We start from the raw sequence: 14,427 nt of genomic DNA on the forward strand, positions 1-14,427 counted from the left end.
ATAAAAATAAAATCGTTCACAACTTGATGGCTGTTGCTTTACGAGTAACGAGTGATTTTATTTTTATCACAATATACAGTTATACTGTAATGGTAATAAACAGTCCTCTTTATGCGTATCCATGGTTATTATAGGGAAAAATCACTTATTTTCAACAATACTGTACTACAATTTTAATATTGTAAATTACACGCCCCATGTTGTATCGTACAACTTTAAATAGTAATAATATATAGTAAATTGGTAAAAAAATAAAAAATAAAAAAAACATATTACGACTTTGTTCTTCTAAAATCACAACTCGTAAAATCAAAGTTTTACCTGTAAGATTATGTCTTTATTCATGTAAAATATATTACACTTTTATCATAAACCTCCAAAGGTTTTTTTTTTCTTGCAAAATTACAACTCTTAGTCTCGATGTATGTGTGCTCATGCTTGCAAAACGAGGCCACAAACTGATGGTTGAACATTCCCCCCTCAGGATTTTCCTGGTTAAAGAGCAGAATTCATCACAGCAAGTCATCCAGGCCGTGAAGTGTGAAGCAGCCCCAGACAATCACGCTACAACGTTTGATTGCTGGTATGATGTTTTTTTTTTTTCGTCTCTTCTGAAATGCTGTGTTATTTACGCCAGATGTAACGCGTCACATCCAAAATGTTAAAGCTTCGTCTCACCACTCCATAGAATATAAATATTCACCAAAAATCTTGGAAATCGTACCAATGTTTTTTTTTTTGTAAGTAAGGACAAGCAGTTTTTTTTTTTTTGTCCAGCAATGATTTTCTCCTCCCAATTCATTTTGTCAGGCAAGTGTTTGATCTTAAACATTCAAGTAGGGAAACTAAAAAATGTCAAATTATGAGGGCGATTACATTTTAACTGCAGTAGGGCTGTAATAACAAATTGACCCCCCAAAAAAATCAGTATTTAAAATTGTTGGCAACAAATAGTCATGGGAGAGCAATTTATTGTTAGAGCTGCACCATACGGTATTTAATTTGAGATCACCGTTGCTGTACGTTTGGCGAACTCCGCATTCATTACCACACACAAGAATCGTGACCGCACTTTGATCGCCAAGGAGGGAAAATGCTAACATTTCACTGGATTATCCACACAATCTCTAATCGGAACAAGTCATTCGAGGTCATTTAACCTCAACTAAAAGAAAAAACAAGGGACATGTATGTTATACTCTTTTGAACTCTTTATTTTTTCTTTAAATTGTAAAAACTCATTTTTTTTCTGATGCTCTCAAGGAGAAAAACAATTCCTTGGTTTTCCAAATGTTCCAGAAGCTCGGAAGAAGTAACAAACTTACGAAAACTAAACAGTTGCAGATGATGCTCATATGGATAATTCTCCCGGCCGCCTCGGGCCGGTTTAAAAATCGACGGATCGCTCATCATGCAGTGTCGGCGGGCCCACGTGTGCAACATTAACTTGTACATAACGGTTTATCTGCCATTTATTTAATTTCCATTTATTATTTCACCATTTGCAACAAGTTCACCACCTCCTAGTGCTTTGTGTTTTGTTTAAATCGATACAACTGCCAGAAAGCGTCAACATTAAAGGGAGAGCTGTAGAAAAATCCCGAACCGACCCACATCGAAGGCACTCCCTAAATACAAAGTGGAGCCAAAATAATGCAAATACTAAATCATTCATGTCACATATCCAGTTGCTGTCCATTTTTGTTGGAGAGAAAACTCAACAAAAAGCTTCACAGAAAAATATTGGGAGAAGTCATTCTGAGTGAGTGAAAGTGGCAAACTGAGGAGAAGAATGCAAACTTTTTGGCTAACTACTGAAAGCGCTCTTGGAAGAAGAAGAAGAAGAAGAAAAAAAAGCAGTTAACAGTGGACTTTCTCCACACGCATTTCGTCATGCGCTCAAAATTTGGTTTCCTTCAGGCTGTCTCGAAACAATGTCACGTTCACCATGGTAGTAAAACGAAACAAAATGAAATTAGAAGAAGAAGAAGGAGGAGGGAAAAAAAAAAATAAAGCTACCTATCGGTGTGCTGACCGACTCCACTTATTTACACCACTCGTAACTCAAAAATGGAAGAAGATGAAGAAAAAGAAAATGGATGACAAGCTGCTGCGTCTTCTTCCTTCCTGGCAAATGTCGGGACCCAAGAACACGTTTCGAAAGAGCTACAATTGGTCGTCGTCCAAGTGGGCGGGACTACGCCGCCACCTTGTTGTCCTTCTGAAACGGACAAAGACAACGGAATCATGCCACCTCATTTATAGAACCCAATACAGCAATTCTACCTTCATTCATTTGTTTGTGTATTAGTTTATCGATAGCACGTATGAGCGACCGAAACAAAGTAAGGAGAGAGTCACCGTATATTCAAAGTCGGAGAACTCGCGGCCTCCCCTGCCGCCCCTGAAGCCGCCTCGGAAGCCGGGCGGCGCCCCTCGAGGCGGGCCGAAGGAGCCCCGGCCGGACGGCCGCCCCCGCCCGCCGCGGGGCGCCATGTAGCCTCTGCTGCCGCGGTAGCCCCCCCGGCCGCGATGGTGCCTCAGCGGGATGCCGAACGTCTCGGCGTTCATCCGCCGCTCCTCCGCCCAGGTCGACCTCCGCTCCCTGCCGCGAGCAAAACCGGCGAGCGAGCAGCATCAGCAATACCGAAGCGGCGGCTAAAGCGCGACTAAAACGCGACGCTTACCTTGGGAATCCTCCATCGTGTGCTTTACTAAGGCAAACAAAAGAAGAGCATTGTATGAGCGTTAGGAAAATAGAATCGAAGCCCGAAAGTCGTGAATTTGGGACAATGACTTTATAAATTATATTATATAGAAAAAAATTATTCTTGGTGACTGTTTTTGCAAATAACGCTTCTGATTGAATTAATTGTAAAAATCTGAATGTTTCTGGTCATATTACTAATTCTGGTAAATATATATATATATATATCCAGTAATTACTATCAATGGTTTAAGGTTGCCTGTAGAGTTACAAAATGTTTTGTTTCTATTACCATTATTTCCCATAGGAAATATGGTTGATCTAATAAAAAATAAAAAAATAAACAAAAGACCATAAAGGTTACATTTTATTCTCACACTAGCCGGGTTTACATGGAGACTTTTTTTTGTCATTCTGATTGAAATCATTGCCAATGAAGACCTCTGGTCACCTGTTTACATGTGACGCCATCTATTCCGATCCGCAGTTTCAGTTTCCCGTTAACCAGATCAGCCGTGTGACACGCGGAGATCGATGTAAACATCACAGTTTTTTTTTTTTTTTTTTTAAATCAAGATGGAGCTCATTCATCTATTTAGCACAGTATTGGCAATTGTTTCAACACTTTTACTACAGCCGCAACTAGATAAAATCAAGTTAGCAGTACTTTGAAACAAGTTCTTGAGTCGCAGACGCTGCCATTTTAAATGCAACAATGTCACTAACAGGGCTGTGCAATTAATCGAAATTCAATTACAATTACTACACGCCACGATTACAAATTGACAATCGTAAAAAAACGATTAATCATTTATATCCAACGTACTTTTTTTTTTTTTTTTTTACACAAGGACATCATATTTGAATGAATACATTTGTACTTTTTACATTTTTTTAATAACTGATTTTAGAAATATTGTCTTTATATTTTTTTTAACGTTTAAACATTTTCTTGTTTTGTACCCAAAAAATAAATGATCGTTTGAATAATCGTGATTTCAATTATTACCAAAATGATCGTGATTAATATTCCCCCCCGTAATCGAGCAGCCCAAGTCACTACGCGTTTGCGTCAAGATAGCAAGCGCAGACCGGACGCAGCCTGGCTATTCCGATTGAACCGTTTACATGACGCTCGGATTCTGCATTTTTCGTCCGATTGAGGTCATTCGTATCTTTTGTGGTAGGACTACATGTCTCCGAGTAAAGCCGGCTTCCGATAGTAGTGTTGCAGTAAGTACTTGGAGTCGTTGCAGGACAGGTTGTCAAAGAAGGACTTGGTCTTGTCGTAGTAACAGGGCGGTATCGCCGCCTCCTCTTCCTCGACCGGCGCCTCCGCTCCCGGATGTTCGGGGTCGGCTTCTTCGCCATTCGGCGTCTTTTCCACCTTGTCATCTGCGGATTAAGGGGGGAAGAAAAAAAAAAAAAAAAAAGTTACAGCACAATGTTAACCGATAACCAAGAGCGTGTTTGTTTTGAGCGAGGCCCCGCGTCACCTTTGAGCTTGAGTTTGGTCTGCAGCTCCTTGTCGATGTCGTCCTTGTGGAACTGAGCGTTGGCCGTCTCAAAGTCAAAGTCCTCCTCGAACTTCATCATTCCATCCCGGCGCACGTTGACTTTGCCCCGGCTGCGGCTGCCCCGCCCGCGACCGCGCCGCACCGGCTGGGCGCCCGCCGACAGGTAGCACTGACCTGCCGACGAAACACGCGCGCTTCAATAGACGCACTTGCCATGTCTTTCGGGGGCGCGGTTTACGTCGACTTCCGCGAATTACAAACGCAAGCGGAACGGGCAAAGGTCGACTCTAATTGGCTGTCGTGCGCACTCCCGCCATCTTTGACTTTGCAATGTTGCATGGCAAGTCATGACCATAACGAGGGTACATTAGGGAGTCGCAAGCACTACGCGGGCGCGAGCGGGAAGTCGCGCCCCTAACTGGCAGTTGTCGAGGTGGAGCCGACGACACGGACTTTAAGAGGGACTTTCCCGCGAAACAAAGCTGCAAACGACACACCTCCTTGACGCCTGTTGGGGTCCCGGTTTTCGACCGCTGTCTGCTCATGATCCCCGTGAGCCACTTTGGGCACTTCGGGAGCTAAAGCGCACAGACAAAAACAAGACTTTCACACACACCGGGGACAAGGTCCAAGGACTGAGGTTCAATTGTAGTACGGCGAGCTCGGTGCTCACCCTTTCTCTGCTCCAGGAGGTCCGGCGGCTTCTGGTTGCCAACGGAGGCTCCGACGAGTCGAGGCGCCGGGGCCGCCGCCTGACTCCTTTGTCCGACGGGCGGCGCCAGGGCGGCCGAGGAGGGGGCCTGCGTGGCCTGATCCAGGGCGGAGCTCTTTGCGAGTGGGTCCGACTGAGGACTGCTACGCCCTGTGCAAGCGACGACATTGCGTCCTTAAAAAGGTCAGTCTGATGTGTTTTGTGTCCGCCATGAATGCAGAAGTCACAATTACCGTAAATATTTGGATGAGGTACACTTCTGGGCTATAAATATAGACAGTCAAGCGAAAGACAGGAAGTGCAGCACGAAGCCAAGTCTGCCTGCTTGTGCCACATCAAAACATTTTCTTCTGAACTTGGCTAATTATTGTTTGAAGAAGAAAAAAAAAAAAAAAAAAAAAGATTACAATATATGTTAGCGCTACAGCTAATGATTATTTTAGTAATTGATTAATGGTGCTCAATACGATATGACTTAAGTAGCAATAAGATGACTAACAGAATGGCATACAAAAATATTGTGATTTCAAAAGGTGAGTAAAGGGGAACCTCGGTTCAACGGACTAATAGCCCCCTGCTCTCGTCAATGTTATAACTGCGACAACGGCTGACAGTATTGAGCTGACTGGACATTTATTTTCTGCCCGTTCCATCTGGAGTCCGTCGGTGCTGGGTCCGTTAAACCCGAGGTTCCACCTTGTGTCGTTTTGAATTGAGAAGATTGATTTTACTCTTATTTTTTTTTCCCCCCCCCCTATGACGCCACTTATTGCACTCATTGTTTTTACATTTCCCCGACAGCACCTGTTTGGTGCACTCGCACAATTGAACGTTTGAACGTCACTCATCATCTTACCTCCGGGGGCGCCAAACTGCGGAGCGCCCATGGGCGCGCCGCCAAACTGTCCATAGGTTTGCATCGGGGCCCTGCTGAAGGGCGTGTACGCGCCGGCGGACTGGAAGGACGCCGACGGTCCCGCCGCGCCGCTCCTGCTACTCGAGCCGAGGGACGACTGCAACGGCAAGTTGCAAAGATTGGTAAAGAAAGCTCTTCAACAGTAATTCACACGGCTTATTGAATGGAGAAGCTTTCAAGCGGCCGCCGGCTAGGCGCTTGTCGTACACTTTCTCGTTCAACCTCAGGTGCATCGGGACACATTTTGAGTGTCGGTTGCCATAGTCAAGGTAGCAACCACCACCTGAAGCTCTCCCACGCTTTACGGTGTCATGTATCGGTCCAACTCGTGCTCAAAATGGCAACAAGTGTGATCGGAATGATCATGCTTCCATTAAGAGTTTCTTTTGGAACCAAGGAGTCACTTCAGTCATCTGAGCTGTTTTAGATCAGTCTTTTCCTCGCGTTTGCTATCACAAGTCTTTCGGTCTTTGCGGCGACGTGACAGCCAACGACCAATGTGCTCGAGCAAAACCGGAAACAGGAAAGTTTGCAAGCAATCACGAAGAGAGAGAGGCACGGACGAAAGGCAAACGCCGGCGGAAACGCGACTGGGCGTGATGTGAAAAATTGGCATCGTGGGAAAAAAATGCCGAAAGAATCAAGCTGTGGTCTTGTAAATAGTGACCCTGCAAAATTCACAGTCTCAGTCGTTTCACTTGGGAGACTAGAATGTGGCTAAAAAGTGAGCAGGTGCGAGATGATAGTTTGCGCGGTGTGACGCCAGTAAAACTCAACGTCTTCTGATGTCAAAACATATCCTTGACATGTTTTGTTATGAGTTGCATTTTAAATATATGATGTGCAGAGAGAGAGAAAACTGAAACGGGAGCCAATGTTTTTCTTATTCGTTTTTAAAGTTTGGGGGAACCCCCCGAAAGGTATTGAACAAAAGTTAAAAAAAATAAATAAAAAAAACTGCACATACGCGAACCCGGTGGTGCTGAACAGCAAGTATGTGGGGTTCGACTGTACTGTTCTCCATCATCTACTTGCTGCCGACAGTAAGAAGCAAAATATTTTGCTGTAAAAGCAATCTCTCATGCTCAGGAGTTCCTGCAGCACAAATGTAGCACGGTAATCTGCCATTATTGTTGTAAATGTTGGTGGTGTCATTTGGGATTGGATAGTCATTGTTCATTCATTTTTCATCATTTTGAGTGACTCCGACGCTGAAAAACATTTACTGTTTCAAGAGAAAATTAGAATATACCAGCGCTTGAGCTGCAAAACTCTTTGAAAATCGCCAGACCGATTGATCGGTCATGCCGTGATACTCGGCACTCAGTTACACGTACAAGATGGCCAAGTGAGGAGATTTTTGACAGAGAAAGTGTGGAAGCTATTTGCAAGAGTGTTGTTAACTAAGTCCGCAGTCGTCAGCTTGATTGCTACCACCTGTTTTCACCATGAATGGATCGATGGATGCTGTGCAAATGGTTCACCTGAACGATGGCCGGGTCTTGAGGCAGGCTGCTGGTAGCCTTAGGAGGCTCGCATACGGTCAGGTCCTTAATGTCGCTGCCCCTGAAGATGATGTACTCAAACACCTCATCCCGGGGCGGAACGGGCCTTTCGGTGGGCCTGTCCTCAGTTCCAAAAGAGCGAACTGTTTGGAGAAGCATGGTCATGCAATTTGGAGTAATTGTATGGCAGAAAAATGACATCATAAAGAACCGAAATACTGTAAGAATATCCAGTTAATACTTATAGGGCCTACACTGATTTAAGTCGAATTCCTCGCAAGGTTGTTCAAGAGAACCCAGATGCTACATGCAATCTGTCTGGAAAGTTGAAGTTACTAATTTTGGACTTGGAGCACACAAGCTAGCGCCAACACAACGTAAACAAAGAGCACACGTTAGCTAGTGAGCTAGCTGGCTAACTGCGAGAAAAACGCTGTCATCATTGCGCACGAATGTCGCCAAAAACAGGTTGTTTAGGTGACTTTCAGAAAGTAAAATCAACCGTTTGGTGACCGGGCTTACCTTTGGCGAGAGCTACGGTGGAGTTTTCAGTGTCTATTGTGTACAAAATTCCTTCATAGCGAATCTCGGCCTTGGAGATGAGGCTAATTTTGCTACCGATATACGGCGTTCCTCCTCCGCTCATTTTGACCCCCTTTCAATCACTAACGCACGCGTTTGCCTTTTAAATGTTTCTCTCTCAAGTGAGGCGTCAAAAATGACAAAGCTTAAGACCGCAATTTCGAGACAATCCAGCCGGAGAAAGTAAGTTAGGAAGTGAGTTTCTCTTGTCCGTGGCCAAATTGATTTCTACGACACGACATGGCCGTGTTGGTTATTTTCAACCACCGCAAAGGATTGTGGGAGGAGAGGCTGGCGTGGCTTTCCAAAGTTACACCCACAGCTTCTTCCCTTTTTTTCTTTGCATCGTAATTAATTCCCACACATTAATGACGACTTTGGTTGTATTTTATGAATATCACGAAGAGGAGAAAGGAAGAAATAAGCGGGCGAGATTCAAGATGTTCTCATTTTTGCTTTATCGCGAGATTCCGCGGGATCCCTTCGCCCTGCCCCATATTGTCTGCTCGCAAATGCACGAAATATAACATTTATTTGGTAAGATGTTTTCTCGAATATTAAAAAAAAATCTATTGGCGCGTAAAAACATCCCGTTCGTGATTATGTACATCGTTCGACCGTATTAATAATTTAATAACTGAAAAGGAACAAGGAATACGAGCATTTCGCCTCTCTCCTGAAATACGTCTAATGACGTCAGATTAATTCCCACAATGCCTAGTAACACGCATGCGCACAGCAAAAAGAAAAAGACAGCAATCGGAGATCAGAGATGGCGGGCGCCTCCGACCCCCTGGAAGATATGCTCTTCTCCGAGGTGGATGAGAAGGCTGTGAGCGACTTGGTGGGCTCTCTGGAGTCTCAGTTGGCCGGCCAGAGCAACTCGGCGGGCAAAACCGACGAGAGCCGAGGCGCTGGCTCAGTTGCCCCCGCTAACCATCACTTGGGGAAAACGCTACCAGCTCCGGTGGGCTCCACAACACTAGATCCACAACAACAAGGGCGCCGTAATAAACCCGACATGCGCCAGGATTTAAACTCCACGGAAAAAACTGTCACATCTCCTTCCCAGGACAGCACCCTTTCCCCCGGTGAGACCCCTGCAGCAGCAGCAGCAGCAGCAGCAGCCGCCGCCAGTAACAGCGGCTCGCAATCACATGGAGCATCCATCACAACACTGTCCGCGTCCGGCGTGTCAACTTCCCCGCCGGCCAGCAGCATCAGCACCGCCGCCACCTCCGGCCGCCCCACGAAGGCTTCCCCGGACTCAGGTGAGCCTCACGCGGACGCTTCGAAACGGCGCCTCGCCAGCCCGCGACGGAGCGCCTCGGCTCGGATTAAGAGTTTGAACGGTGCCGTCGTGACCACCCGGAGGAACAGCAGCGGCAGCAGCCCCGCCGCGGGGGGCGACGACGCCTACGACAGCCCCGCGGACCCCCGGCCGGCGAGCACCTCAGCCATCAATACGTCGACGTTCACCCTCGCCAACGCCAGCCTACCTGCGGGTCAGTCGGCCATCGCCCTGGACCGGGGCACCCCCACCATCGCCTTGCACAGACTCCCCAGTCACATCGTGGCCAGCATAGCCCAGAACGGGACCAGCGTGTCGGCGTTGACCCAGCAAGGTGCTCAGACGCCCCCTGTTACCTCGCCCTCATCTTCCTCCTCCACCTCACCACCTGCACAGGAGAACCACACTAAAACCACGTCGGACCCTGCAGGGGCTCCCAGCGAATGTCAGTCCAAAAGTGTCACCACGAGCTCTGTCATAAACACTGTTTCCTCCGTTGCCGTGACGACAACGCCCTCCGCCAGCACCACCACAGTCACGCAACCTTTAACCACAACCGCTACTACAACCACCACCACCACCACCATAGCAGCCGCCACAGTGACAACAAGCTGCGTCGGTGGTCAGACCACATCAGTGACCAGCACTATCAGCACGGTCCGGCCCACCACCGCCGCCCCCGCCATCCCCGCTGCCCCAGCCACCCCGGCTGCCGCCTCGCCAACCACGCTCACGCCGACCCGACCCGGTTTGGCCGCACCTCAGAGGATCGTTGCACCCCAGCTCATTGTAAGACCGCCCCAGCAGCAGACCACCATCCAGCTGCCGCCTGGGTTCACCATCCCGTCTGGTAAGGCTCTCCGCATCCAGTTGCTTGACACGCCCCCCCCCCCCCCCCTTCCACCATGTCCCAAAATGGCCGATAGAAACTGCATTTTTGTCATGGTGGGAATGAACCAAGTACAAATACTTCATTACACTACCTTACGTACTGTTCATTTTCCACACACACGTTTTCCTGGTCAGTTCTGACCCGTATGCAGAATCTTCTCACAATATTGGTGTACTGTATTTCAAATTAGGAAGTAGGAATCTTTTCAAAATGTACTAATGGCCTTTCTGTGTCATGAAATGGATGATTACGCTTCAATGAACATCTCAGACAAAAGGGAAATTCTATTTTGATTCGCTACATTGCAGGTGCAGGCACCCTTTGACCCCTGTGTGACTTGTATTCCTTTTGTTTAGTGCGCACTGTAGCATCATTCTTATGCCGTTTCACTCTTTCACTGCAGTGTTAATTTTGACCACATATTTTAATGTAGTTATAGTCTTTTGTCTAAAATTGATTAAAGTTTTAGTCACAAATTAGTCATCTGATTGTATTTAAGTTTCAGTCCGTTTTTAGTTGACGACAAAAATAAAGGGCAATTTTAGTCGACTATTTTCCGAAAGAAAGTATAACCTACCTACTGTATTTGTAACTGTCGTTTAACACGCTAGACACACATTGAACACAACTGTGTCATTGTTAAACTTTCAATGAAAGATGATGCTATTTTCAAACTTAAAAATTAGTTTTCCACTAAATAAATTAAAAAAAGGTCTTGGGAAGCTAACATTGTCAACACATCCAATGCTAATGGTGTCAAACTGCTGTAATTTAACACAGCGTAATATGCATGCAATTATTTTCAGGTCTCCACAGTTTGATGCTACAACAACGTTAGCAATGACAACAAATTTACCGTAGACAACATCTCGGCATGTACGTTCTGTTGATGTTGCTTCACTTCCAAGTCGTCGTATTCTTCCCACGAATGACCATTCCACATTATTTCCCCAAAAATCCTTTTGTCGCTTTCTCCCGGCATTATCATTATACCGTATAATGGACATTATCTCTGACTTTCGCCATCGTATCCGTCTCATTTCTCGACTGCTTGCGGGTGACGAATAACCGCTGAAGTTGGCCTCTGATTGGTCCTCTTCACACTCCGTCCCGTCGGTTCCATTTTATGAGCGGTTCCTTTCTCCCACCCGCGTGCGTTTCGCTTCTTCTCATTGGATTTCGCAGTACCACAATTCTACTGGATTTAACACCCACTGTGTTGAGTCAAGTCCATATTAGTAGGCATGCGTCAAATTTCACCGAAAACAGCCTCAGTGCACACAAACTTTGTAGCACTTATACTTTACGATGGATAAAAACGTGCATGGAATACATTGTAAAGAAAATATTTGACTTGACGTCTCCTTTAAGTAAAGACAGCATTTTAACTCCCTCGCGTTCTTGCCACCTGTCTGTACCGAAAGCAAACACAGTGCAGCTCAGCTTCTGACTTGATGACGTCATGGCAAATGATGTGAATTTGTTCAGACGGTTGTCCGGTTAGGGTTAGGGATGGGGATAGGGTTGTAATTGTAATTGATTTGAAACAAACCCTAAACTAACTATTCTTTTAAAAATGGATTCTTTTGTCCATTTATCCATGAATCCAATTTGAAAAAGATGTTTAGCACAGCACACAATATGTCGATAATTTCACATGGGCGACGGAATTTTTTGGATTCCTTCAGTTGAAAAATGAGATCGGCTCTGGTTGCGAGTGCTGACTGACTGCTGGTCAGCCCCCCAACGTCCGCCCCTGCCCCCCACCCCTGACCATCTAGGCCCCCTGCAGCATGTCTTTGCCCCCCCCCCACAATTTTCTCTAATTAATATCCTCCCGCTTCCTCAGGCATGGTGCTGGTACGGACCGAGTTGGGCCAGCTGGTGTTGGTTCCTCAGCAGGCTTTGGCTCAAGCTCAGGCACAGGCTCAGGCGCAGGCGCAGGGTCAGGCCCAGAATAACATCTCTCCGCGACCCGCCACGCCCACCACGGGGGCGCCCTTCAGAGTCAGCACTCCGCAGGTAACGTGGGCCAAACTTTACCACCATCGCAAAATGTATTCCATTGGACATTCTAAAATGTTTTTCAAAGGAAGTACAAGAAGGCAAAATCATCTGTTACGATTCTGTTACAATTTCAGGCAACATGCGGGGGGGGAATCAAGACAAAAAGCCAAAGAAAAAGCACAATCGCCGACAAATTTCTCTCACGTGTTGTCCACTTGGCAATCTGTGTCACCTTTCCGCAAAACACACCTGTGGAGTCAATCCTTCCGTTGCTCACCGAGCAGAATTCCTATGTCAGCATTTTCAGCTGTGTAAAAAGAAGCTAACTGCTGTTCATTTCAAAACACCCGTTTTTGACTTTTCATGGCCTTTTTGGGGCACTTGAATGACAGTTAAGACAAGTGCACGGAAAAGCATTTTTTTTAAAATCTTGATTTTTGCTTTTACTTTTTTTTTTTTTCTTTACATTTCAGAACATTTCCTCTGTCCAGTTAAAACACGTTTTTCCCGATGGCCAGAGTAAGACCCGCGAACAGATGAATTGCATTCCTATGGGCAAACATCCTTCCGCTATCCGACATGTGTCTGCCAGTTCATTACTCTGCGCGCAACACTCTTCCGCCCTCTAATTGGGATATAATTATAGCAAATTAGTACTCATTAATATTATTTTATGTGTAGATTAGGCTGTGATTAAAAAGTGGATTAATATCACAGGGGACCTTCTTGGGCGAGCCACTGAATAATTGATTGTTTTGCTTATCACCTGTGGAGACATCACTCATTGAAAAGAAGACCGTTTATATTGGCAACATGCTTACGTACTGCGCATGTATTACTATGAACTCACAAGTATTAAGTATAGCTATGTTGACCTCGTTTAGCCTCACTAAACTCAGAATAAGCAAGACATAACATAAAGTTTCATAGTGGATGTTTTTTATAAGGTTGTAACTCTTATAGGTTCATTTTACAATCAATCATTTGGTGGCCAAGTTTCTGAATGTCTTATTCGGGTCATTGATACGTGTTACCCATTCATTAATGTTTAAAAAAAAAAAAAAAAAAAAAAAGATCCCCCAAAATAAACAATGACGAAACATCACTTCAATAATATTCGAGTATCAGGTCATGCAGACAGTATTTAAAAAAAAAAAAAAAAAAAAAATTAATCTACCTGTAATAACTGTAAGCACACGCGATCGACACTGGAGGGCAGTATTTTACCGTCTTCACCTCACGTTTGGAACTATTCCACTGTGACTGAAGGGGTGTACTGTAAATACCCTAATAGATAATATAACATTAACATGTATGGATATTTACAATAATAATGGTGATAATAATTGCAATGATGTACCTTATTATGTAATTTAGCTACATGACCACGACCAAACGACCAAAATGTAATTTTGAATTTAAACAATCACCCATCCATGCATTCACTGTACCACTTAGCCTCACAAAGGTGTGCTGTAGACGATAGTAATCATATTATTGTATATTCTATATCATACCATTATTCTTTTATTCTTTAATTGTAATATAATGCTAAATTCATACCTCAGTGACACTGTGGCAGTGCAAATAAAATTCTTCTTTTTCTTTTTACATTGCTTATTTAGCTACACGATACCAAGTCCTGATAAACGTATTGTTAAATCGATTAGTTAGGTAGGGATGATAAGATTTACTTCAATCATTCAATCGTACTTAAATCATTTTTACAAAGTAGTACATTCTCAATTAATGCAACTGTTTGAAAAGAAAAATAAGAGATAAATCATTGATTAAGAATCAAATTCTTCAAAATGATAAATAATGATTGTTATTTATCCTCCTCCTTCCCCTCGCACGTTGCCACATCGCTGACAAATGAGCGGGGGCCGCCTTGTTGTCAGGAAAAGCGTGAGCGGGGCCGGGCGGGGGTGGAGGTGGGGTGTGTGTGTGTGTGTGTGTGTGTGTGAATAAAAGGGTATGGTGTTTATTCCCAGAGCTGTCGGGCCTGTCAGTCTTCCCGCAACGCTGAAGGGGAGAAGAGCAAGGCGTCGCAATCTTCCTTCCTTCCTTCCTTCCTTCCATCCTTCCTTCCGTAACCTCCTCAATCATTCATCAGCCGGCTGCTTGATTATTTTAAAAGGCTCAACGGTGAGGTAGAAGGAGCGAGACGCGGCGACAGGGTGGCGTCGCTGGCGGTGAGATGCGCCCTGTGGCCCCCCAACAATCGCCTCCCCCCCCCACCGCCAACACCAACCCCACTCATGCGAACTTCCCGCGGGCTCTTTTGGATCCTGCTAA

The 14,427-nt window shown here is 45.2% G+C and overlaps 2 protein-coding genes across 7 annotated transcripts in view; one reads left to right on the forward strand and one right to left on the reverse strand.

Moving 5' to 3' along the window:
• Positions 1–1,193: 1,193 nt before the first annotated feature.
• Positions 1,194–8,386, reverse strand: lsm14ab (LSM14A mRNA processing body assembly factor b). Of its 2 annotated transcripts, none has more exons than XM_086025159.1 (10): positions 7,880–8,386; positions 7,337–7,500; positions 5,793–5,949; positions 4,898–5,110; positions 4,722–4,802; positions 4,204–4,398; positions 3,949–4,102; positions 2,688–2,714; positions 2,362–2,605; positions 1,194–2,221 (listed from the first exon to the last, which is right to left on the reverse strand). In XM_086025159.1, the coding sequence occupies exons 1-10, from the start codon at positions 8,001–8,003 to the stop codon at positions 2,198–2,200; spliced, it is 1,383 nt and encodes a 460-aa protein (XP_085881285.1). In that variant the 5' UTR covers positions 8,004–8,386; the 3' UTR covers positions 1,194–2,197. The 2 variants fall into 2 exon arrangements, with proteins under 2 accessions (XP_085881285.1, XP_085881286.1); XM_086025160.1 differs by having other exon boundaries at positions 4,898–5,086; positions 7,880–8,381.
• A 167-nt stretch (positions 8,387–8,553) lies between these two features.
• The window catches only part of LOC147149614 (transcription initiation factor TFIID subunit 4), an 89,233-nt gene continuing 83,359 nt past the window's right edge, over positions 8,554–14,427 (forward strand). The window contains exons 1-3 of one of the 5 annotated variants that reach the window (XM_086025156.1): positions 8,628–8,906; positions 9,012–10,080; positions 11,972–12,144. In XM_086025156.1, the coding sequence (XP_085881282.1) occupies positions 8,712–8,906; positions 9,012–10,080; positions 11,972–12,144 (1,437 nt within the window). In that variant the 5' untranslated portion in view covers positions 8,628–8,711. Of the gene's footprint in view, positions 10,081–11,971; positions 12,145–14,427 lie in introns of all 5 variants that reach the window. The other 4 variants (XM_086025154.1, XM_086025155.1, XM_086025158.1 and 1 more) reach the window with 4 other exon arrangements.

This window comes from Filicampus tigris, chromosome 3 (genome assembly GCF_054856515.1).
Source record: "Filicampus tigris isolate MCC_2025a chromosome 3, RoL_Ftig_1.0, whole genome shotgun sequence".
NCBI classification, from domain to species: Eukaryota; Metazoa; Chordata; class Actinopteri; order Syngnathiformes; family Syngnathidae; genus Filicampus; species Filicampus tigris.

What these genes read in the sequence shown, in the direction of transcription:
- lsm14ab (XM_086025159.1), bottom strand. Translation starts at nt 8,003, where the DNA reads ATGAGCGGAGGAGGAACGCCGTATATCGGTAGCAAAATTAGCCTCATC. An exon ending in CCCCAACAGGCGTCAAGGAG is followed by an intron (nt 4,399 to 4,721) that starts GTGTGTCGTTTG and finishes TTTCGTCGGCAG; the next exon opens with GTCAGTGCTACCTGTCGGCG. An exon ending in CACGATGGAGGATTCCCAAG is followed by an intron (nt 2,606 to 2,687) that starts GTAAGCGTCGCG and finishes TGCTCGCGGCAG; the next exon opens with GGAGCGGAGGTCGACCTGGG.